Source organism: Idiotropiscis lumnitzeri, chromosome 11, assembly GCF_059441095.1.
Source record: "Idiotropiscis lumnitzeri isolate Australia: NSW breed Sydney's pygmy pipehorse chromosome 11, RoL_Ilum_1.0, whole genome shotgun sequence".
Taxonomy (NCBI): domain Eukaryota; kingdom Metazoa; phylum Chordata; class Actinopteri; order Syngnathiformes; family Syngnathidae; genus Idiotropiscis; species Idiotropiscis lumnitzeri.
Window position 1 is genome coordinate 6,416,428 of NC_142401.1, and position 23,132 is coordinate 6,439,559.

The 23,132-nt window shown below is 44.9% G+C and overlaps 3 protein-coding genes across 6 annotated transcripts; 2 read left to right on the plus strand and 1 right to left on the minus strand.

The window, feature by feature from the left end:
* The first annotated feature begins 100 nt into the window (after positions 1–100).
* Positions 101–10,334, plus strand: LOC148327053 (serine/threonine-protein kinase 4-like). 2 transcript variants are annotated; one of them, XM_088309654.1, is made up of 11 exons: positions 101–652; positions 1,533–1,613; positions 1,688–1,816; positions 2,163–2,277; positions 3,878–4,042; positions 4,110–4,277; positions 4,447–4,584; positions 5,057–5,194; positions 5,446–5,662; positions 7,559–7,698; positions 8,572–10,334. In XM_088309654.1, exons 1-11 carry the CDS (start codon positions 609–611, stop codon positions 8,734–8,736), a joined length of 1,500 nt encoding a protein of 499 aa, XP_088165780.1. In that variant the 5' UTR covers positions 101–608; the 3' UTR covers positions 8,737–10,334. The 2 variants fall into 2 exon arrangements, with proteins under 2 accessions (XP_088165780.1, XP_088165781.1); XM_088309655.1 differs by lacking the exon at positions 101–652 and adding an exon at positions 964–1,000.
* On the minus strand, positions 10,333–15,504 carry LOC148327054 (delayed-rectifier potassium channel regulatory subunit KCNS1). The gene is made up of 11 exons (XM_088309667.1): positions 15,292–15,504; positions 14,673–14,855; positions 14,100–14,233; positions 13,611–13,781; positions 13,301–13,472; positions 13,136–13,219; positions 12,767–12,928; positions 12,605–12,688; positions 12,022–12,114; positions 10,906–11,201; positions 10,333–10,403 (listed from the first exon to the last, which is right to left on the minus strand). Exons 2-10 carry the CDS (start codon positions 14,844–14,846, stop codon positions 10,908–10,910), a joined length of 1,368 nt encoding a protein of 455 aa, XP_088165793.1. The 5' UTR covers positions 14,847–14,855; positions 15,292–15,504; the 3' UTR covers positions 10,333–10,403; positions 10,906–10,907.
* Positions 12,715–22,854, plus strand: pltp (phospholipid transfer protein). Of its 3 annotated transcripts, none has more exons than XM_088309658.1 (15): positions 12,715–12,942; positions 18,586–18,724; positions 18,796–18,895; positions 19,086–19,214; positions 19,286–19,441; positions 19,511–19,574; positions 19,679–19,834; positions 19,902–20,078; positions 20,143–20,202; positions 21,263–21,427; positions 21,514–21,581; positions 21,660–21,702; positions 22,226–22,289; positions 22,362–22,438; positions 22,507–22,854. In XM_088309658.1, exons 2-15 carry the CDS (start codon positions 18,601–18,603, stop codon positions 22,579–22,581), a joined length of 1,458 nt encoding a protein of 485 aa, XP_088165784.1. In that variant the 5' UTR covers positions 12,715–12,942; positions 18,586–18,600; the 3' UTR covers positions 22,582–22,854. The 3 variants fall into 3 exon arrangements, with proteins under 3 accessions (XP_088165784.1, XP_088165782.1, XP_088165783.1); XM_088309656.1 differs by lacking the exon at positions 12,715–12,942 and adding an exon at positions 17,050–17,270; XM_088309657.1 differs by lacking the exon at positions 12,715–12,942 and adding an exon at positions 17,257–17,350.
* The last annotated feature ends 278 nt before the right edge of the window (positions 22,855–23,132 follow it).

The window sequence follows — 23,132 nt, forward strand, 5'->3', positions numbered from 1 at the left end:
TTTTTAAACCGGAGCCCTCATCTTGTTGTCATTGACGTTTTTCCCCTATGAAGTGGCGCCCTCTGTTCGGTGGCGTCCGTCGCTACAGCCTTTATGGGTCCGCCCCTCTGCTGCAGCTTTTCTTCTTCGTTCTTCTCCGGTCTTATTCGTTTCCTCTCCGTCGTTGTCCGTGCTTCCTCGTCGGCATTCGTGTTTCTTCGTTCGTCATCGCTCTTCCTGGTTTCACCCACCACCGCCGCTGCCGAACTGTCTCCGGCGCACCGCTCAACAAGTTCAAAGTTGTCCGGACACGGGAGGAGGGATGGCCGCCTTGACGGGGAGCCCCGATCCGATAGGGACGCCGGCGGCACCTCTCCCGGAAATGTGACGTGCAGGACTGCATCGAGACGGCAGCGTCCTTTATTTTTGTTTTGTTTTTCCACAAGCAGTTGGAAGCGAAGTCGGCGGGCTAGCTGTTAGCCACTTAGCGTGTTAGCTGCTACTAGCTAGAAAACCGACAGCGCTAATCATTAGCAGCCCCACCGCGGGGGTCTCTGACACTTGGCCGGTTTCAGGTGCTCAAACGGCCAGCGTGGAGTCTGCTGGTAGCCGCTAGAGCGGAGTGGAGCATGGAGAACAGGGACAAGGTGCAGATGCGGAACCATCCTCGCAGGTAACTGGCAACCTCCTGCCGCTGACTTGGTTGGTTCTTCGCCTTCGTGATGGAAGGACGACATCAAGCGACCCCCTGGCTCGCTTCTCGACACTTTAAATCACTTCGAGTAGTTCATTCAACTTCGAACAAAATCAATTTCCATTTCATCCAATGAATGGAATTTCGGAATGAATCCGATCCAGTTGGAAGTTTGAAACGATTTAATGGCCTCACGGTGGCGCTCTCCGCAAGTTATTGTTAGCTCAACGACATCGCACGAACAAATTCGAATTCAGAAGCTGTTCGATTCGAGTCGTTGTTCGCTCGACTACACTTGCCAACAGGTTAGAGTCATTGGACGGTCAGGTACGCACTTAACTCAAGTCATGTTGTTGTCATGAGTTATTGGTCGTTCTATTGTAAACCAACAGCTTTCAAGTTATGAATCTGGCTACGCAATGTTCGGTCTACTAAACTTAATACAGAGATCAGTTATTATCGTTGATCGTTTTTTGTTAATGTCCTAACCATGCATTTTCCAAACCGCTTGACCTGTTTTAAATGAAATTTTATATATAAAAGGACGAAAGTTCTCAGTATCGGTGAATACTTAAAATGTGTATACTCATACTGGAATCGCTTTCAAAAAAGTGAGCAGCAAAACATCCATAAATAAAATGTGCAAGTATATAAATAACCATTAGTTTCAGCCCGACTTAAGTGTGTTAAGTAGTTTATTAAAAACGCGTAGCAATTATTAATTTTTTGATTTATTCACTTCAATGGAGAAAACTGATCGCATTTTTATGAAATCATGCCACAAACATGTTCTTAAGACAGCTTAGAACTCTTTAAAATTGCAAACGTGGTTGAGTGTGCGTGTGTGTGTATATGGCAGGCAGCTGAAGAAGCTGAGCGAGGACAGCCTGACGAAGCAGCCCGAGGAAGTGTTCGACGTCCTGGAGAAGTTGGGTGAAGGGTGAGGCCTAACGCCATCGCACGCTCTCTTCACTTCCTGTTTGGCAACTTCCTGTCTGATGTGCGCGCATACAGGTCGTACGGCTGCGTATTCAAGGCTCACTACCGAGAGACGGGAGAGATCGTGGCCATCAAGCAGGTTCCCGTCGAGTCGGACCTGCAGGAGATCATCAAGGAGATCTCCATCATGCAACAATGCAACAGGTGGCCCAACGCTCACAAACACATTGACGTCTACACAACATGCAAATCAGCCCTTGTTGTTCAGACAGTAGCTAATAAAGTGTTCCCTTGTAATCATTTGCTAGTCAGAACATGTACAATAGTCTCCAAAATATATGCATACTGGCTTTTTGTCTTGTCATCACATATATGTTCCCTTCATGCATAACAATCACATGAGCAATCAATTCATTTTAAAACTGCTTTCTTAAAAACCTTTGATTTTCACAATTAATCATTTTTGTTCATAACTACATGTGTAAGAATGATTTTATGTCCACAACTTTGTTCATAGCAATCATTCCTGCTCATCACAATCTTTTGTCAGTCCACATGTGGTGCGCTACTACGGCAGCTACTTCAAGAACAGCGACCTGTGGATTGTCATGGAATATTGTGGCGCGGGATCTGTGTCCGACATCATACGCATACGCAGCAAGACGGTAACGCACACCCGCACATTCATGTGAAATAGGGCTGGGCGATATGACATAAAATCAATATTGCGATAAATTGGGCAATTTTACCTTTATAACGATAAATGCGCGATAAATTCTCCCTGAGGACCAAAATCAAAATAAATGCAGGAAATGCATATTAACTGCTTTTTTTATTGACCAACTGGTTCGTATTACTTTCAATGAAAAATAAAAGTACAAAAATCATTTGAATAAACATTCAAAATAGTTTGCTTTGCATGACTTGACCAATGTCACAAAGAACAGGAGAAAAAGGGTACCTCTCACAAAATCTTTTTCTGCAAATATATTGTGCGGAGATGCTGTAATGCCATTTGCAAAGGCCTAGATTTGTGTGAAGGTATCTTGTAAACAATATAAATAATGCCATGTGCCAAGGAGCTAGTCGCCTGTAAACAAAATGCTAAATAAAATGTCAATGGAATGCCAATGCCAAATAAACGCGTGTGCTTCATCAGGAAAATGTGCCGTCTTGAGTACTCTGGTGCGCAGTCGCCACTTGCCGTCTATGTACTGCACATTCTGGCTCAAACAGGGATGCATGTTGCGACTCGACCACAAGTCGGATGTGGATGCAAAATGCTCGACGTCTCCGCTCCCTTCCCGATGTTGTCCATATCGAGAAGTGCTGTTTGCGACAAATATTTTCGTACCTCTTGTCGGCCACGTTCATGAGGCGTTTAAATCCTGTGCGCTCCACTGTAACGAGAGGAGTTCTATCTTTAGCGATGCGCTCGGCTATCGCGTCCACCTCTGAGACGTTCTCTCGTATGATGTCGCCTCCGTTATGGGCTGTTGTCACTTGTCGAACCCTGTTTCTCACTTTGAACTTTTAGAACAAGCTCCAAGTCAACAGCATGGTTGTGTTGTGGGTGGTGAAAAAGAAAATGTTGGACGCGCTGTTTTGGTGCTTACGACGCACTTTGTAGTTCATGTTCTTTTGCTCAGACATCGTCTTTATGGAACCCAAAACATGTCCAAACGACAGATGTCCAATTTATTTTCGGGACAAGCGCGACAGGAACAATTTCAACTAACGTTACTTCGTCTGCAGCCGCTTCAGGATTTGAATCGCCAGCTACGAACGCGTCTTCTGTTTACATTCTTCTACAGCGCATGAGTCACGTGACTACAAGCGCTGTAGCCGTCTTAAAGGGGCATGAACATTGCCGCAGACAGAAAAGACTTTTCTTTTTTTTTCTTTTTTTTTTTAGACACTGAATTTACCCGCATGGGTAAAATGATGTCGGTCATTGTAATACATTTCGGTGACGGTAAATTTTCGGTTTATCGCCCAGCCCTAATGTGAAATACCGATAGTGTTGTAAAGGGTATTGGCTACTCCCTCTGATGAGCCATAAATGCTTTGGTGAAGCAGCATGTGGTTAATTGTTCGTCTTAATAGCAACATGATTCAAGTTAACTCTTCTTAACTTATTCACTACCACCCGAGTAAAAAAAAAAAAAAAGGATATTTGACGTCTTTAGCCGTCAATGGTAGTCAATGAGTTTAGGCTCTTGATATCTGTTTTTATTATTATTATTGTGTGTTTGCTTTGTGCAGTTGAGTGAGGATGAGATCGCCAGCATCCTTCAGTCCACGCTGAAGGGTCTGGAGTATCTTCACTTCATGAGGAAAATCCACCGCGACATCAAGGCGGGAAACATCCTGCTCAACACGGAGGGTCAAGCCAAGCTGGCCGACTTCGGCGTCGCCGGTCAGCTGACGGTCGGTCCGCCGCCTTGCTCTCGCTGCGCCGTGGCGCCTCGGCCTCACTTGCTCTTGCTCCCGGCAGGACACCATGGCCAAGAGGAACACGGTGATCGGGACGCCCTTCTGGATGGCGCCCGAGGTCATCCAGGAGATCGGCTACAACTGTGTAGCCGACATCTGGTCGCTGGGCATCACTGCCATCGAGATGGCTGAGGGCAAGCCGCCCTACGCCGACATCCATCCCATGAGGGTGAGGCGTCCCAAAACGAGTATTTCATGTATCGTACATCCCAAATCTGTTTGTCCAGTAATGCCCTGTTTTTGAATAGAGGGATAGACTGTCATCGATTTGAAAAAAAGAAAAGAAAAGATTCGCCCGAAATGATTCTTAAAATAATCGCTAGTTATTCTCCTCCTAGGCCATCTTCATGATCCCCACCAACCCTGCACCGACGTTCCGCAACCCGGACGCGTGGTCAATACAATTCCGGGACTTTGTGAGCCAGTGTTTGGTGAAGAACCCGGAGAACAGAGCCACCGCCACGCAACTGCTGCAGGTAGACGCACGCTAAATAGCGTTTGGGCCCAAATTTTGATCATCATTCTTATCACACTATTTTATTCTTTCATTCAGGAAAGACTATCCATTATATTACTAGATTAGCCATATATTTTCTGGGAAAAAAATGGACAATAATGCAATAATATTAGTAACACAAAGTATTTTACACACACACTCACACACAGATAAATGTATTTTTTTAAACACGAGTGGCAATATTGCGAGACTGTAGGAATATTTCATCGGAGGAAAAAAAGTCTGATTTGAAAAATGTCAGCATCTTCCCAAAAGTGCAGCGGCTGTTGTAAACTTTTGTGTTCCTCTGTGTCTCCCAATACTTCTGTCTATTAAGTGTATCTGCTTTTAGTTGTTAGCACGAGCGGAACCGTCCCTGTTTGAATGACACCATGAAACTTAGACATGTCTTGACGTTTGTGTTTTTTTGTTTTTTTCCCCCCTCCTTTCAGCACGCTTTCATCAAGGCGGCCAAGCCCAGCAGCATCCTGAGATCGCTCATCAGCGACGCCATGGACATTAAAGCCAAACGCCAGGAGGCGGCGGCGGCGCTGGCCGAGCAGGATGACGACAACGATGACGACAATTCTGTACAACCAATTTATTAACAACATATTGATATAATATCCAGTAATACTGAAAACTATTAACGCTCACTAAAAAGAAATAAAATTGTGAATTGTGAAAGCAAATTTCTCAATTCACTGCTTCACGATGTTATGATATTAATTTTTAGTCAGGTTTAAAAATCAGCGATGTAGCGGCGCCACTAACAATGAACCGCAAAGTCACGTTCTATGTCCATACACTCTTTTATTGACTTGATTTTTCTGCGTTCCAGGAAGAGGACGAAGTGGACCAGGGCACCATGGTGAGGGCGAGGCCTGGCGACTCGGCGACCATGCGTGCCGCCAGCTCGTTGAGCGGCACGTCGGGCCTCGCGGGCCAACCAGACCCCAACGAGGAGGAGGAGGAGGCGGGAACCATGCGCTTGCAGCTGGGAACCATGATCATCAACTCGGACGAGGACGACGACGATGAGGCTGGCACCATGAAAAGTATGTCAATGTCGCGTTCTCTAAAACATCTTGACAACAATCTTGACAATTATACGGCGTATGCGGCCCCAAAGCAAAATGCAACCGTTTTCGTTCATTTTAGGGGGCGGTTGTTGTGCCGCTCGCTGTCGACTGAGAATGAAAGCGGAAAATGTCTTATTTAAATGACACTAGCGGCCAGCAGGGGGCGCAATGACATCATAGACTGAAAGCAGCATCCTTGTGTGATGTTCAAACACTGCCTGAACTGGATTTGTTGTTTAAACGGAGGCGTGGCTAATTTCACAATTCAAAAGGGTTCGCACATCATCATGACATGTCTGGTGCATGTTTTAGTCAAAACACCCGTAGGAGAAACAGTTGCTTGTCTTGCATCCGTCCTACAATGTGCCTGCCACAGCTACATTGATGATATTGTACCCTAAATTTCAATCATCTGTTCATATTGAGCGTGCTTGTGGAAGGATTTCGAACTTGGTGTGCAGCACGGCAAAAAGATTAGTGATGGTTGATCAATTGAGATCAGGGGTGGGCAAACTTTTTGATTGGGGGGCCACAATGGGTTCTAAAATTTGACAGAGGGGCCGGACTAGGATGGATGGAGTGTTTTGGTAACCTCACCTCATTGGAGATTAAAAAAAATACATTTAATTTTAAATGAAAGTGAACAAAAGCATTGCAACAATATATGTCTTTGAAAAACCACAGTATTTAGAAAATAAAACATTAACAAGGTTGTTTTTTTTTTGTTTTTTGTTTTTTTCCAAGTTTGGCGGGCCGGATTAAAACGTTTAACGCGTGTGGCCCCCAAGCCATAGTTTGCCCACGCCTGATTTAGCTGGATACAATAACAGTCACCTTTTAACGGCGAACGCTGTTAACAATCAGAAACTTGACAAAACAATCATCTGCAATTAAAAAAAAAAAATGCTGTCCCGCGCTTTCAACAAAGAACAGAAAAATCAGGAGCATCCAAATAGATGCAACCAAACACCTCTCATCTGCGCGGGAGAAGCTCGTATCTTTCCAAGCCCTTCTCAACAAACGGATCACTTTCACTCAATACAGCCCAGGAATGCTTGAAAAGGGCACACGTGCTGCTCTCTGCTGGCCATTAGTCTTTCATCAATAAGGTCGCTTTCGTCTACACCGTGGTCTCAAAGTCACTGGCATTCAGTTTGATCCCAATGGGCCGGGCGAGCATGTTGGTGCTGGCCGAGAAGCTAGAAATAACCACAATCAATGTCCCCCACCCCCCCCCCTTCATTTTTTCAGGGAGGGGGGTGTGTCATATAATGGCAAAGGTGATGCAGCATTTTATATGAAGTTGGCTTGCTTCTCTCCCGAAACTTGGCATCTTTTGGCCTTCAATGTCAGGGGAAGAGCCAATTTTGCTGTCACGATATTGGCCATCAGTCCTCGCCACTGGACAAAATGAGCAACAACCATTACTTTTCTTGAACAAAAGCACACTTAGAATGCTTGCAGTACCACCTTGGGCCGTCATGCAAATCCAAATTTGGCTCCTGAACATTGCTACCGTTAAAAACGAGATTAATCTAAAACAGCACTTCCAAACGAACTTGTTCCATTAGGATCTTTTCTGTAAGCCTACCTCGACGGGCCTGAGAGAAGGCGGCGTAACCCGAGCGCCACTCCGTGCGTCGATACGGGACGAGTAGTTCTGGACTCACTTTGTCGGTAAAAAGTTGTAACCTGAGACGTTAATTTCATGGCATCACATATCCATACTTTTATAATTCATGAGACCTTCCAGCAGAAATGTACTCACACTTATCTTAGATAATTGATGTCGATTTGATATGATGCTATTTGGAATTAATGAGCTTGACTTTTATCCGTGTTACGAATGCGTTTTCTTTGCGTATTGGTCAGGGACCGACGAGGCGTCCCCACCCACCAAGCCGTCCTTCTTGGAATACTTTGAGCAAAAGGAGAAGGAGGCGAGCAGTCCAAATGGAGGACGCGGCGGAGGAGAGGAGCGCAAAGTGCTGGGCGACGCAGATCTGGAGCTGGTGAGTGCCAGTGCGGCATCTATCAAATATTGGAACGGTCAACTGTCACATCAACATCTGCCACAAGGCGCAACTTGAGAAATGAAACGGGTCAAATTTTCCTGAACAACACACCCACAAATATCTGATTTGATTCTAGGGCTGCAACTAACGACCATTTCAATTAGCGTTTTGTTAATTTTTCTTTAATCAGATTTTTTTAATTAGATATTTCCATCCCTTTATTGAGAAACAGGCAAGGTCATTTTCAATCATTCAAAAAAGATTCATCAACAAAATCACACATCAAATGACGCGTGATTCAATTCTGAGCAGCCATGATGACGTCATGACCACTTCTGTCCAACCAAACGACACCTCATCGTCTCCTGGAATGTTTCACAAGATGGGAAAATAGGCTTCTTTTTTTCTGCTTTTTCAGCTCGATGTCAACGTGTGTGTCGCTGTGCACGTGAAGCTTATCCACGGCATGACGAGCTCATGGTCGTCATGTCAAATTGCCGTGAAGCATGCGTAGGCCGCACTTTTGTGCATTGACGTGCGTTTGCGCGAGGACAGGCAGAAGCGCCCGGCTGCATTATTGATGAGCGGCGGCAAACGTTCCATCGTCTATTTTGGAATATCAGCGTGACCCTGGAATATCTCTGTAGGATCAGATTTCCAACACAACGCCTTGTAGATTTTGTGAGACATCGAGAAGAAAAAAATAAATTGTGTAAGACTGCAAATCAGTATTCTTGACACCATGAACAAAAAAAATAAATAAAAAACCTTCACAAATTTCCTTTTCAAGACAAATCAACCTCAACTGATGTGTGTGCACCTTCTGGACTGTCAGAATGGCCGGTTTGACAAATGCGACGTTGTTCCCAGGTGAGTTCGTGGTCGGTGGAGGACCTGCGCGTGCGTCTGGCCGCCTTGGACCCGCAGATGGAGCAAGAAATGGAGGAGATCCGACAGCGCTACCAAGCCAAGAGGAAACCCATCCTGGACGCCATCGAGGCCAAGAAGAGGCGACAGCAGCACAACAACTTGTGACTCTGCCGCCAGACGCATACGTGGAGTTGGGGGGGTGGGAATGGACATGACGTTACATGCGCATCAAAAGCTCATTTGCTGGTTTCAGTTGCGCACAAATTACAAAGGAACGGAGGAACGATCATGCCGGGACGTCTGCGCAAGCAGAAGGAGTGCATGAGTCTCTTGAAATACAAAGTTTCTCATCAAGGTGCGCTCCTTTTCTCCTTCTCGGAAACGATAAAGCCACAAAAGCACACTCTCTTTCTATTTTGTCACCTTCAAGGACTATTTTGTACTTGGGCGGCCCACATTTTATTTAATTTTTTTTTTTTTTTTTTGCATGCATGTTCTACTGCATCCTCACAAAAGCAGATTTTGTGGCCTTACTGTCGCCGCTACTTTGAATTTTGTGGCCACAGAATGGGGATTTTTCTTGGCACGTCATACCTCAATTTAGTGTTTGGTGGTGAGCCAATCAAATTGTGCTCTTTGGAGCACATGTGTTATTTTGTGCCCACAAAGTATCCTTTGCATGTGATGAACTTTTTGGATTTTCACCTTTGGAGAATCTCATCTTGGGAGATGACAATGTTGGTACGCTGTTGGCGGCCATGCTGGGGAAGCCACTGTGGCTTCTTTGCATCACTTTTCTTATTCTTTCTTGTCTTTGTTTGGTGGGCTTTGGTTCCCGGCACTAAAGCAAGCTCCTCCGAGTGAAAATGTCAGCAAAGCCATCCATCAGCTTTGGATGCGGCGTTCAAGCTCTGCGCCGGAGCACTGCTTCCTGTTAGCGTCTTGCATCTTCTTTTTCTTTTTTTTTTTTTTGGGGCAGCTCACGTGGTGAAAAAAAGGGAACTACTGTTAGTCAAAAGCACTGGAGGAGATAATACTGAATTGTTTTTGTTTTTTTCCTTGTCAAGCTGCTGTCTTACTGTAAGCTGGAAGCAAAATGCAAACCATCGTTTGTATTTTCAGAGCACATTTCAAAAGTCTTCAGGGAAACTTGAGTGTGGTGCACGTTTGTCTGATGCTGGCAAAAAAAAAAAGTCCAATTTTGTTCACTTGTTGTGAAGTTTCAACTTGAATCTGAAAGAATTTCGCACTTGGAAATGGAAGATTTGGACTTTGCCGATGGAATTCACCATGGCGGAGAGCTTGCTGCTTCATCAATTGGTTTGATGGTTGACTGATCGATCCATTTCAAGGTTGGTTGTCGGTTGGCTGATTGCTCTATTCGTTTGTCGGGTGCTTATGGAGTCAAGTGACTAATCAACAAACCCAAAACGGTTAATTGAAAAGCCAACCAATGAATGAATTATATGATTAACCAATTGGTTGAGTGTCCATTTTAATCACGGCCGAAACATTCCACTTTTTTTTCCTGCCCTATTTTTGAATGACCACGAATGTACATCAAAAGGACCGACTCGTCCAAGCCATTCAACATTTCCATCACCCACTAGCATAACCTTCACCTTCCGCCCCCCTCCCACTGACGGACGCTTTGTCCATAAACCCTGACTGCAAATGTTTATGTTTTTTTTTTTTTAAATTGTTGCCTTTAGTCGGATGTTTGCCGTATTTAAGTTGTAAACAGAATAAAGACAAAAAAAGTCTTGAAGGTACTTTTTATTGATGTCTTCACAACATTGTTGGTTCTGCTCCACCTGTAAGAAGTCCAAACTCTGAATTGGGAAAAGACAAAAAGAAAAAAAAAAGTCAGTTGGAATTTTTTAAACAAGCATGAAATCAAAAATTATTTCAACGCAGATCAGAAAAATTTAGATTTTTTTTTTTTTCCCCGGCATTTTTAAAATTTGATTTGGATCATAAAAAAAATTGTATTGTGAATAAAGATTAGATGACACAGAAGTGATTTAGAATTGCGCGACTCCGGATTTTCTTTATTTTTTTTAATTAATTAAAAATATTTTCATTAATTTGATACTTAAAAAAACTATTAGAAACCCAAATTCAAACTCTTGGCATAAATGACGCCACAAAGACTTAATTTCATAATTTCTTTTTTTAGATGTGCAATTATTTCAGACACACTTTTGACTTTGAGATGTCAAATGTGTTAAAAATAAATGTTCATAGATGTTTTTTTTTTTTTTTTTAGATATTTCGATGCTCAAAAATCCAAATTGGAACACTTGATAGCCCATATATATTCCCGTAAGGTACCGTCACAGCGGACTGGTGGCAGTCTGTTCGGCGTAGCCGTAGTTGACCACGCCCCCTCTGCCGTCTCCGCCGTTGCGCACGGCCGCCTCGAGCGCCTTCTGGCGGCGGTAGAAGTGGGAGAACTTGTTGAAGATGAGGGTGATAGGCAGCGCCACCACCAGGGTGCCGCCCAGAATGCAGCCACCGGCCGCCAGCCTGCCAGCCGCCGTGACGGGCACCACGTCACCGTAGCCCACCGTCGTCATGCTGACCGTCCCCCACCACCAACATGCCGGGATGGTGTCCAGGCCCGTGTCCTGAACGCACATGCACACGCCCGGACGCTTCATCAGGTACCACACGCGTGTTCTTTTGCGCGAGCAGCACATCCACACATCCTGAACGATCTTTTCCTCCTTCGACAACATTCACCCATTTCCTCGTATTTAACTCATTGAAACCCCTCAATTCCAGCGTTTTTCTGGATTTTGACTGGTTTTGCAAGGCCAACAGAATATTCTGTTCTAATGCTATAAAAACACAGAGCTATGATGCAAAAAAAAAGGCTAAGACGTATAAATACGTCTTTGGGAGGCGGGGACTACATTTTCGAAAAGGTCTATGTATGTTTTACGGATTGAATGAGTTAATTAATTCCCACATTTTCACAGTCAAATTCTCACATTTCAAACCCATTCTCCATTTTACCTGCCTCCTTCCAACCAATTATGTTAAAAAGACTGTACATTTTTAAGTCATATTTTGTATTTTATACATAAAAATATCCACGTTTTTTAAAAAAAATATTTATAATAAATATGATGAAATATCCAATTGTCATTTTAAAAAACTTTCACTATTTATGTCAACAGTATTTAAAATAATGCATGCGTATTACTTGTAGTTTTTATATTGAATTAACCAATTATGTAATGAAATAAATTGTATTTGATGAAAGAAAATGTATGGGGTTTTTTTCAAACATGGAGAGTGAATTGGCCAATTAGAAATGAAAGCAAAAAAACATTTGCACAATACTTCATGTAAAGCATGTATTTCAAGTGACCTCCTAATGCATGCTGACTATTTGAATTGATTTCATGATCATCATTTTGCACAAAATAGAAAATCACCCACCTGCTGGCACTCGGCAGTGTAGGCCATCCCGGAGAAGACGGACACGCCCACTGCCAGGTAGAGCAGCAGGATGCCAATCTCACGGTAACTGTGCTGCAACACAACAAAGTGCGCTGCTGCTTTTCAGCGGGCTGGCAGAGCGCAACGCAATTTTGCTAATCATAGACTTCAGTTGAGGACCATTTTTTGCAGGTTGATCCTAGGGACTTCAAGCAAAGCTTTTATTTTGTATATAATATGTACTCTAAGGTCAAATTTTCAGGATTAGTCGATTTCTTTTCAAAAATATTTGGAACAATCACGACGTGTGACAAACAGAACCACTTGCTGCTTTGGCACCTTTTCCTTTTGCCATATAAACGCCTGTTTATGCATTTCACTGGCTTTGTTTTTGCGACACAAAATGTGAATTTTGACTCACAAACCGTGATGCAAATCAGCTTATTTCGAGCGTCGCAAGTACATGATTAGTTTTGGGGTTAGCAACTATTTGGGTTGAGACGTGCGTACTTTATGCCTAGCTGTCCATATTCACCACTTTACGAACACGCTATTTGTTTTCGCGATGTGTACATGTTGTCACCCTGAGTGTGGCCCCCAGCGAGCGCAGTCCGGTGGAGTGACGAGCAAGCTTCAGAACTCGGAAGATCCGCATCAGACGCAAAACCTGCAAGACAAAAAGCAGGACAAATGAAGACTGTCTTGAGGCAGATGTGCGTTTCCTGAGGGAGGAGGAAGGCAGCACCTGGAGCACGCGTCCCAGGTCTCCCAGCTCTGACTGGGCGCCCAGCGCCCATTCGCAGACGAGGGTAACGTAGACGGGAAGGACGGACGCCACGTCGATCACGTTGAGAGGCTGCCGCAAAAACCGCTTCCTGTTTGGAGCCAGCAGGAAGCGCAGCACCACCTGAGGGATGTGCCGTGAGTACAAGCACACACACAATTTACTAGGCCTGGGTGATTATTGGGATGACTGAATCGTCATGAAAAAGCTTCAAGCACACTCGGTGATGTCACACTCACACACACGTGCTGCGTTGCATGCAGACCACGCTGTTCGACCTGAAAACATTCACACGCACGCACACACAAACACGCGCACACACGGCGCTACCTCCAAGGTGAACCAACACGTGCTGAGTACTTCCACCGCGTCAACGGCGGGCTCCTCCATCAAGTTACCGTCCTCATCAAACGTCTGTAATGGTCAGCGAAAGAGACCAAGCGACCCCCGGTCAACTTAGCGTTGTCAACATGGTACGGTTCCGACGCGGCATACCTGGTATTCGGGAAGGCTTTTGACGCACATGGCGGCCAGAGAGGCCAGCACCACGCCCACCGACGCCACGCTGAACAGCTTGCTGGGAAGCGAGTAGCCCGGATTCTCCAGCGTCAGCCACAGACGCTGGCGGGCGCGTCCGCAGCGTACCTCGGCGAAGTGCTGCAGCTCCCTGTGAAAAGAGCAGAAAGACGCGAAATGAAAGAAGATGAGATGGCGGAAAAAACATGTGCAGGAGGAAGAGGCGGAGAACAAGGCTGAAGCGCATTTGCCCATGACAAACATCGCTCAAGAAAGGTGCACGTCTCACGTGCGCAGTCTCCGTATGTCGTCGTTCTCAGCGTGCTCGCCGTCACAGCCGTCATCGCTATCGCCGTCCCAGCTGGGCTGCCGGCGGTTTCCCAGCTTGCGTTCGTGATAACGAAAACTGCAGCACGAGTCCAGGAAGAAGTCGTCAATGCCCCAGTATTCCATCTCCTGACTGATTTCCAAAAACGGCAACAATTAAAGCACCCTGAATCATTATTGTCGTGTTTTACGTTCACAGATCATCAACATGATTGAGATAAAACGTGTTGCCTGTTTTTTTGTCAAGACAGTTTTTGACTTGACTTCCCCTTTAACATTTATACATTTTAAAGTAATTACAATTATAACAATTAATAATTCATGGTAATGATTCAGTATATCATAAAGTGACGTAAAATAGGATGACCTTTTCCCAAGTTAGCGTTAGCACAATGCTACTAGCGCAAGCGGCTACGTTGGCTAACCTAAAAAAAAGAGAAAAAAAAATAACCTGAAGGAGAAGACGCAGAGCTCCTCCATGACGTGAAGTTTACCCGTCTGGTAGAAGTGCAGCACGTATGGGAACAAGCCAGGATTTCTGTCAAAGTAAAATTCCTTCTGCTGCACGTCGTAGTCATCGCACACCTACAGATTTAGTCAGAATTATTTATTCATTTTTACAGTGGATGTATCAAAAATACTCAAAATAGTTATGCAAGAGAATAATTATGCACTAAAAAAATGAAACATTGATAAGTACTTTCTGGGTCTTCTTCCAATCTCTGAACCTCAATTTGGAGAATATATGAGGGTAAATAGCTTTTTTTTTTACCTCCCCAAATTTTGAGTTGTTATACAGCATTGTGAGCTTCATTATAATATCGCCGTTCGACAACCTCCACGCAATATTCTGACATATATTGTATTGTGACATTTGGACATTGTTAAAGCCCTTTTCGATTCTGCCTTTATGCTCAAAATGTAAAAAAAAAAAGAATAAACAGAAGTCAGCCCACTCTGGTTGTCAGCGGCTTTGTCTTGCGCAAAATTGATTGGCTACAATTCTGATTTTCTAGTCACTGACCTGCAGGATGTCCTCTTCCGAGCGGCACTCCAACAGTTTTCCCAGCCTGGTGTCGGGAAACTTGTTGAGCGTGCCACAGTGGAGGCTACGCCTCAGACCGCCCACATTCACGTGCAACAGACCCTCGCCCGCATCCGGGCGTGCACTGCTGCGACCATGATGCTCTGTCACCATATTTACCTGCTGCTGATGCAAAAAAAAAAAAAGGGAATGACACGCAAAGAAAAGTAAATATTGTGAACAACTGTTATTTTGCATGATATCGTACATAAAGACGACATTGGAAACATTCTAAGCAGCTTGTAATGTTTGGGTTAAGGGTTGATATAGGTATTATTTCACGGTATAAGCTTCTCGTGGATTTTGCCAACTTCAGCCACCGTTACTTCAAAAAATAATTGAATGAGTTGAATGGTAAAAGTGACGTCATGGCGCGCGTGGGGGGGTATTGATTTTGAAGCAAGACCCCCTATGTTTTGGAAGGTACCTGCAAACGCTTTTTCTCGTGACGTCACTCAAAAGTTGCTGGTGTGAGTGAAAACGCCGCATGCGACGTCATCAACTTTCGATGCAAGTTTTCATGGCGTTAAAAGAAAAAAAGATTGATGAGCTCGCTCACCTTTCGGCGACGGTGTCGTCCCGCGGCATCCTTTGACGTCACGCGCAGCCCACGTGCTTAACTTTTGACTAAATAAGACGATGCAATGTACGGCTGCGACAGCTAATAATGACGTGCGGCAGGCCTGCGCTCGCTCGCCCCACTTGTGATTCTTCGGCTGTTTCCGGGACTTTCCGGGAACGAGCCGAGTCTTCACGTGACCGACGCACGGTTGTTGTGTTGATTTCGTCCGTATCATTGTTTTGTAAATTACGATTATTGTTGTCAAATTGTTCGTAAATTTATGATGGAATTACTTTGGCCAAAGAATTATAAAGATTTTAATCATAATTTGGTGACGTCACACGTCTTGCATGTCATGAAATTATCTTCAATTGACGTTATGACGGTCGGTGCAAATCTGTGACCACAGCGTTATCTTGTGGCCAACATGTGCTTCTGCACCTAAGATGGAGTCAAAAAATGGTTCATAGGCTCGAACCCAACAATTACTGTGAACGTTAATAACATTAAACTTTATTTGTAATGTCGATGTTGTCGTCTATGCTATAATTGTAACTATCTCCAGCTTTACTGCACTCTAAAAAATTTCTGTAAATTTAAGGTGAATTTAAAACAATATCTGACTGCCTTATTGAATCATTGTAAAATTCTGTTAATATTTTTCCATAGCATTTAAATTAACAGTTAAATCAGTCAGTTAACAAGAACAGTAGATAACCTATTTGACTACGTAAAACTTATGATTGCTTTAGATTTACAACGTCAGAACAGTGTCTTACTTCTTTTAAAAACTATTTAAAAAATACTGTAAACATACATCCCCACATGTAAATTAACAGTTGATGACTTGAGTGTGAATAAAAAGCTGTATTGTAACAGAATTAAACTGTCTGAGTCGCTTTGTGCATTTAAGGCTCGTGAACGTCACATGACCAAAACATAAAACCATCCCATTCTGTTGTTCTCAATACCTTTTTTTTCTTCATAGAAAACACTGCTGTTGGATTCAATTCAGGGCTGCAAAAAGAAAAAAGAAAAAAAGCAACTACGTGGGTCAACTGTTTTGTCAAAGGTGGAACTACTTCCAATTGTCAGCATAGGGGAAGAGGAAGTGGCGGAGACAATGGAAATGCAATTCAGGTTCTTTGGATGTGACGAGGACCTGGATGAGGAGCAAAAACAACTGGTTTTCGCTCAACTAATGTTTACTTTTAGCTGTAGAGCTGTTCAAATTCTATGAAGACATTGTTGACATTGAGAGGGTCATGGTGTGCACCCAAGATAAAATTTAGGAACAATTAAAGGTGTAAGCATTAAAGTTCTCTTTTTTTTCCCTTACATATTTTGTCATGTGATTAATGCTCCAGTATTCTACAAAGAGCACATAGAAAGCAATAGTTTGGGACATTGTATTTGCGACGATGATTTGATGCCCGGGGACTTCCGTGGAAGACCAACAGGGGGCGCCAAAGCAACGACGCGAAGCCAATGCACATATTGGTGGCGCGCTCACTTCGGGCCGACACTCAAACGTGGCCGGGCAACAACGACAATTTGGAAACTCATCCGAGGCCTCTGAAACGACCTGAAAGTGCTCCTTGGTGAGTCATTAGCTGCACAATGGCTCCCGGTCTCCGAGTAGCACTCCAAGCGGACCTTCGGAACTGAGCCAATCAGCTACTCCCACACACAAGTAAGCAAAGCACAAGCTCACTTTCGAGTCAACATCCTCCAACGCACATGCGCACACACAAAGTTTGAGAGCAAAATTTCCTGGAAAGTTTTGCTCTTCTGGGAGACGTCCCCTGTTCGACGGTCCTGAGTCGGGGGTGTAAATCTGACTAATGCGCGTTCGCGCGCACGCATACTCCAGCGGGGGAGGGGCGGGAGGAGTCACTCCCTGGGGATAAAAAGAGCGAGCAAGTGGACAGGCGTGAAGACATCCAGAACACTCCGAAGAAGTCTCCCTCTCATCTGTGAGTATGCTTGCAACATCTCCACACGCACGCACACGAACTGAGACTCGACTCGATGGGTCTGGACACATGATGGACAGGTGAGCCTGTTCGAGCAATAAACCAGGCCGGCTTATTTAAAAAAAAATGAGTATGTCGATTTGGGTTTTCAGCTATGTTTGGTTTGTGGCCTTTTTTATTTTTAACACATTTATTATATGGAAATGTCTTTTTTCTGTTTTAAAACGGTTTTAATGGCCTTTTAATGTCTTTTTGGAAACTTATTTTGACATTATTGTTTTCATTCCGGCTATTTCTCTTGACTTTTTTATGTCTTATCCCTGGCGGCAAGCAAAATACTCGTACCTCCCAAAGCAAGTTTTTAGGAGGCCCCAAAAATGTTATTACATTGTAACAACAAGCTATTTGTAACACTTCATGGTGGGGAGTAATTTGTCAAAATGACTTGCATACATGTGGACTGAGATAAATACAGACATATTCCAAAATATAGAATTGTCCAAATTGTGACTTGGAGGTTCGGTCATATGGGAGTGCACATGAAGTCAACTTGGGAAGTTCATATTCCTTTCAAGCCTTTTCATTCTTGTCCAGATGAAACAGACCGAAGAGTCGAACACAAGCTTATCAGCAAGATAAAAAAAATGTTTATGATCACTTTGACACATTGTATTTCTTTTTGACTTGCATGTTGTTGAATGTGGCAGCTGCTCTTCCAGGGTCAAACGTTTGGGTGACGTCCACACTGGACGTCTGTGGCGGTTTGTGTTCTTGTCTGGATACAAATTAGTTTTCTTCCATGTTTTATCTCGTTTTTTTGTTGCGTCGACCAATTCGTTTCCTCGGCCACTCGTGTATCGTCCAGGTGTTCCTCATTGCCTCGTCAATTCATTGTATTTTTATTTTTTAACAATCTTTGTGAATTCAAAATTGGAAATTGGACTGGAGGACAACCGCAAGGCAGGCGGCAGACGGGCGTCCCGCTCGTCTTCAAAGGTGTCCCACATCAACGGCACTCATTTTGGTACATCAAAAAAAAACGGACCTCAGGCTGTGCGACAAAACGACAAACAGAAACAAAGAAACCAGGACAGAGGGCTAATGTTGGGAAAGGCGTCCTTACCACATTTCTGCCTCAGCCACTCGGCTTGGCACTCGCATGTGTGTGTGTGTGTGTGTGTGTGTGTGTTTTGAGGAGGAATGTTTTGGGAGCAAGGTTACTGGAGTTCACCATCAACATCCTCAGCGTTTGTGTGTGCATGCGCGCGTTGCTGCTTGCACTTTCTCAAGCCAAGCGGAATGTTCTGCACTCCAGGCACTGGCTTGCGGCATGGCGCTGACCTCCCATCTCTGGCCCCTCCCCTTCCTCGTCGTCTGCGCGCTGACGTGGGCGATGGCGACCGCTGAGCCGGCCGGATGCAAGATCCGCATCACGGACAAAGGCCTGGACATGCGTAAGACCCCCCCGGCCACGGCTGAGCCGCTCATGAGCCGCCAATAAGCCTTGCTGTGTTTTTGCCTCTAGTCAAATGGGAGACGCAGAAGTTTGTGGAGGAGGAGCTGAGCAACATCAGCATGCCCGAGATGAGCGGCAAAGAGGGAAACTTCCAGTACACCATTACAGAGTACGTAGCCGCAACGCGGCGCCCGTATCAGCTCACACTAGCTTAATTCATTCAGCCAAGTAAAAAAAAAAAAAAAAAGATTTTTGACGTCTTTAGCCGTCAATGGCAGTTAACGCTAAGGCATTACGCATGTTGCATGCGACGGCGCAGCGTTACGGCGAGCTAACGTAGCGTGTGGCGTGTGGTTCAGCATGAAGATCATCGAGCTGAACCTGACTTACGTCAACTTGAGCTTTTTGCCCGACGTGGGCGTGATGTTTGACGTCCAGAACTCGTCCATCACGCTGAGCTTCCAGCGACGTCTCCTCTACTGGTTTCTGTGAGTGCCGCCGCCGCTGCTGCCGGCTCCACCGCCGCCTGATTGACTAAGACTTCTCGCACGCACGTCAGTTACGACTCAGGAAGGATCGAGGCGTCGGCCGATGGCGTACGGATCAACACGGCGCTCGGGCTGGGTCGAGACGCGCTTGGACGCCTCAAGATCAACAATGTCACTTGTGAAGCCAAAATCCAGAAGATGAGGGCAAAGTTCAGCGGGACGCTCGGGTAACGCAGCCGTCGGTTGACGTCATCCGCGACGCCATCGCCGACGTCATCAGCCATTTCCCCTCACAGGAGAGTCTACGACTTCCTGGGCAAGCTCCTCACCACCGGCATGCGCTTCCTCCTCAACAAGCAGGTCTGTCTGTCTGTTTCTCACCGAGAACTCCCGTGCTTGTCCGTCACTTACCTGTCTGACCCTCAACAATTTACGTCTCACCTGCCGCTCATCTGTGCACGTAGATCTGTCCGGCCCTGCAGCAGGCGTCTCTGGTGCACATCAACTCCATGCTGGAGAGCATTCCGGTGAGGACGGAGGTGGACAGCTACATCGGGATCGACTACTCGCTGACGGACGACCCGCTGGTGACGTCTCGGAGTCTGGATATGAACTTCCGGGTGAGACGCGCACATGCTCGTGCACATTTCTCGGCGCTTGTGGGTAACGCGTGCGCTTGCGTGGCAGGGGATGTTCTTTCACCTACGGGACGAGAATGACACGCTGGTCAACTACGCGGCGGAGCCTGTGATCCGAGAGTACGACAGGATGGTCTACTTGGCGCTGTCCGAGTTCTTCTTCGACAGCGGGCTGTTCTCCTACTACAAGGCGGAAATCTTCCAGCTGAACGTCACCAACGACAATGTGAGCCGCCGCGGCCGGCACACAACGAGTCGGTAAAGTCTTTGACGTCTTGTGCTTCTGGCAGATGCCCAAAGATCTGGAGATGCTGCTCAGGACGACTTACTTTGGAACCATCATGATGCTGGTGAGTGACGTCATCCCTTGGATGTCTTTGATCACGTTTCCTGGTGTCGGCGTGTCTGTCATGTCTGTCCTTTGCGTGTCTTTGATGTCCGCCGTCTGTGTCTTTGATGTCTGTTTTTCCACATCTTTGGTATTCGCATTCCGTACCTGTTTTCCCATGTGTCTTGGATGTACGGTATCCGTGTCTCTTTGATACAGGGCTGAGCAGCTCAGGTCCTCAAACTAGTGATGGGAAAATGAATCTTCAAATTTTCTTCATGAACCAGATGGCACTGTTGGTTTAAATAAGGGTTTAAAAAAATGGCAATTCATTGTGCTTTCAGTCCAATGTTGAACAGGGAGTGCCATCTAGAGGAGTCCAAAAATATTACAACTGTATCATGAAGCAGATATGAAGCTTCATTTACCATCACTACCTTGAACGTCTCCCTCCTTCAACACGCCTGATTCAAATGATCAGCTCTGCAGAAGCCTGATAACAAACCTGATCATTCAAATCAAGTATTTTGGAAGAGGCAAAACTCTAAAACAGCCAAGTCAGCGGCCCTCGAGGACCCGAGATGCCCATCCCTGCTTTAACATGTACCCAAATTTCAACAGGTCCCGCATCTTCACCTATCGTCCATGTCAGTTTGCTTGTCTTTGATGTACCCTTTTGCAACTCAGTTCCCCATGTTGTCACATGACTTTGATATGAGTGTTCTCGTTTTTTTCCACATCTTTGATATCTGGCATTAATGTGTCGTCTTTGCATTTGTGTCTACGCTTCTCAAATCTCTTCTCAAGTGTCTTTAATATACATTAACAAGCTCATTCGACGTGTGTTTATAACTAAGTGTATTATGTGTATTTCACAATGAGTGTCTTTGATGCCTACCTCCCCGATGTATCTTTGACGGTTGCATTTTTTATATACTTCCCCACGCATTTCTTTGACGGTTTCTTTCGCACGTGTCTTTGATGTCAGCTTTCAGGTGTCTTTGATGCCTCACAGTGATTTGTCTTCAGCTACCACGCAAAGACAAGGCATGGAGTTGACAAGCGTTGTGTTTGGTTGTTAGAATCCGGCGCTAATGGACTCGCCCGTGTCTTTGGAGCTGGCTGTCAATGCGCCGCCAAAGTCCACCATCAAGACATCCGGAGCCACCGTGGCCATGACGGCCATCGTCAAGGTGCTGATGACGCCTGCTGGCCAACCGCCTGTTCTGCTCAGCAGCATGACGATGGTACACACACACACGCACACATGCGTGCACTCATATGTCCACGAGTCCTCAAAGAGGTCAGGGTGTTGTTTTCTGAATTTCTCCAGGAATGCAAATTTAACGCCAAAGTTTTCATCCGAGAAAAACGTCTGGCTGTACAAGCCGACCTGCGCAGGTCAATGCACGCCCACAGTCGCATGCACCCAAACACACCCATTTCCACGTGTCTTCAACGCGTCTTTGCCTCTTTCAGGTTCAAAATCTTCTCCAACCAATCAGCGCTGGAATCTTTGGCAGTAAGAATGACTTGCTTCTCTTCTATCTTGCGTTGTTGTTTTTTTTTTAAAACATTGTTCAATATGTTCAATGGTTTTTTTTGGTGGGGGGGGTTGTTTTTTTTTCATGTGGGGTTGATGCAAGTACCCATGTCTTTGATGTCCTTTTTTTGTTTGATGGGTCTCGTTCTCATGTGCCGTCTGATGTTATGCACATTGCTTTGATGTGTGCTTCTCATTTCTTTGACTGGTCTGTTGAGAGTAGGTTGATGCCCACGCCCATGTCTTTGAAATCAATGTTCTTCGTGTCTTTGATGTCTTTTTCAAGGGTTTGAGCTTATAAGTCTCTTGATTGTGTATGTCATTGATGTGTCTGGCTCTCATGCGATGACTGCTTTTCGCGTGTGGCCTGTTGTCTTTGATGTTTGGTTTCGTGTCTTTGAGGTGTCCATTTTTTTGTGTGTGTCTTTGACATTATCCTCACAACTTATTGGAATGTTTTAAACGTGTATATATGCACATCCATTTCTTTGTCATCCGTCAGCTGATTCCTCTGCAAGCCCCTCTGAAGACCATGTTGCAGATGTCCGTGGTGCCTCTCATCAACAGTAAGATAACATCAGCACACAACACATGCACATACACGCTCATCGTGTCACTTTGTTTGCACGTGCTTCCAGACTATACCAAGCGAGGCGTTCGTATTCCTCTGGCTGACGGTATGGACCTCATCGAGGAAGTGGTGGAGTATCACAACGTAAGTGTGTGCGTACGTGCGTGCGTGTGAGACATCCACGATGCTGACCTGTGACCTCTTTCTCGCAGGGTTTCATTGTGATTGGAGCAAACCTCCATTTCAGCAAAGCCCTGAGGGAGATGGTGGCCGCCGCCGCGGAATGAACACGTGCGCTCACTGGCTCTCGCTTTGCCTACTTTCTCACTCGCTCTCACACACACACACACTCAATGTCAATAGATGTAAATATGACGTAAGGAACGCATGTATCCCCTCACTTGTTGTGGTGCAATGATTAATGGACAACTAATCAATTATCAGATTCATCGTTAATTATTTTTGATAGTTAATGAATTGTTTAGGTCTTTTTTTAATTAAAAATTATCCAAATGCTTGTAAGTTCAGTTCCTCAAGAGTAAAAAACATTCTACTATTTCTGTCCTCCATGAAAGCGGACTGGTTATTTTTTTATTTTGAACTAAAACAACAATTGCTTTTTTCTTTGAAACCAATGAACATAATTTTTGCCTATTATCCTCAAAATAGTAACGGAATCAGAATGAATGTTTGTGCATCGTCAATTTGAAGAAATATCCTGTTTTTTGAATGAAGAGACGGAAATGAAAATGTTTTTAACTAATTTAATCCCAAAAATTTTCACTAGAAGAAACCCCTCAATTCCAGCGTTTTTCTGGATTTTGCAAGGCCAATAGAA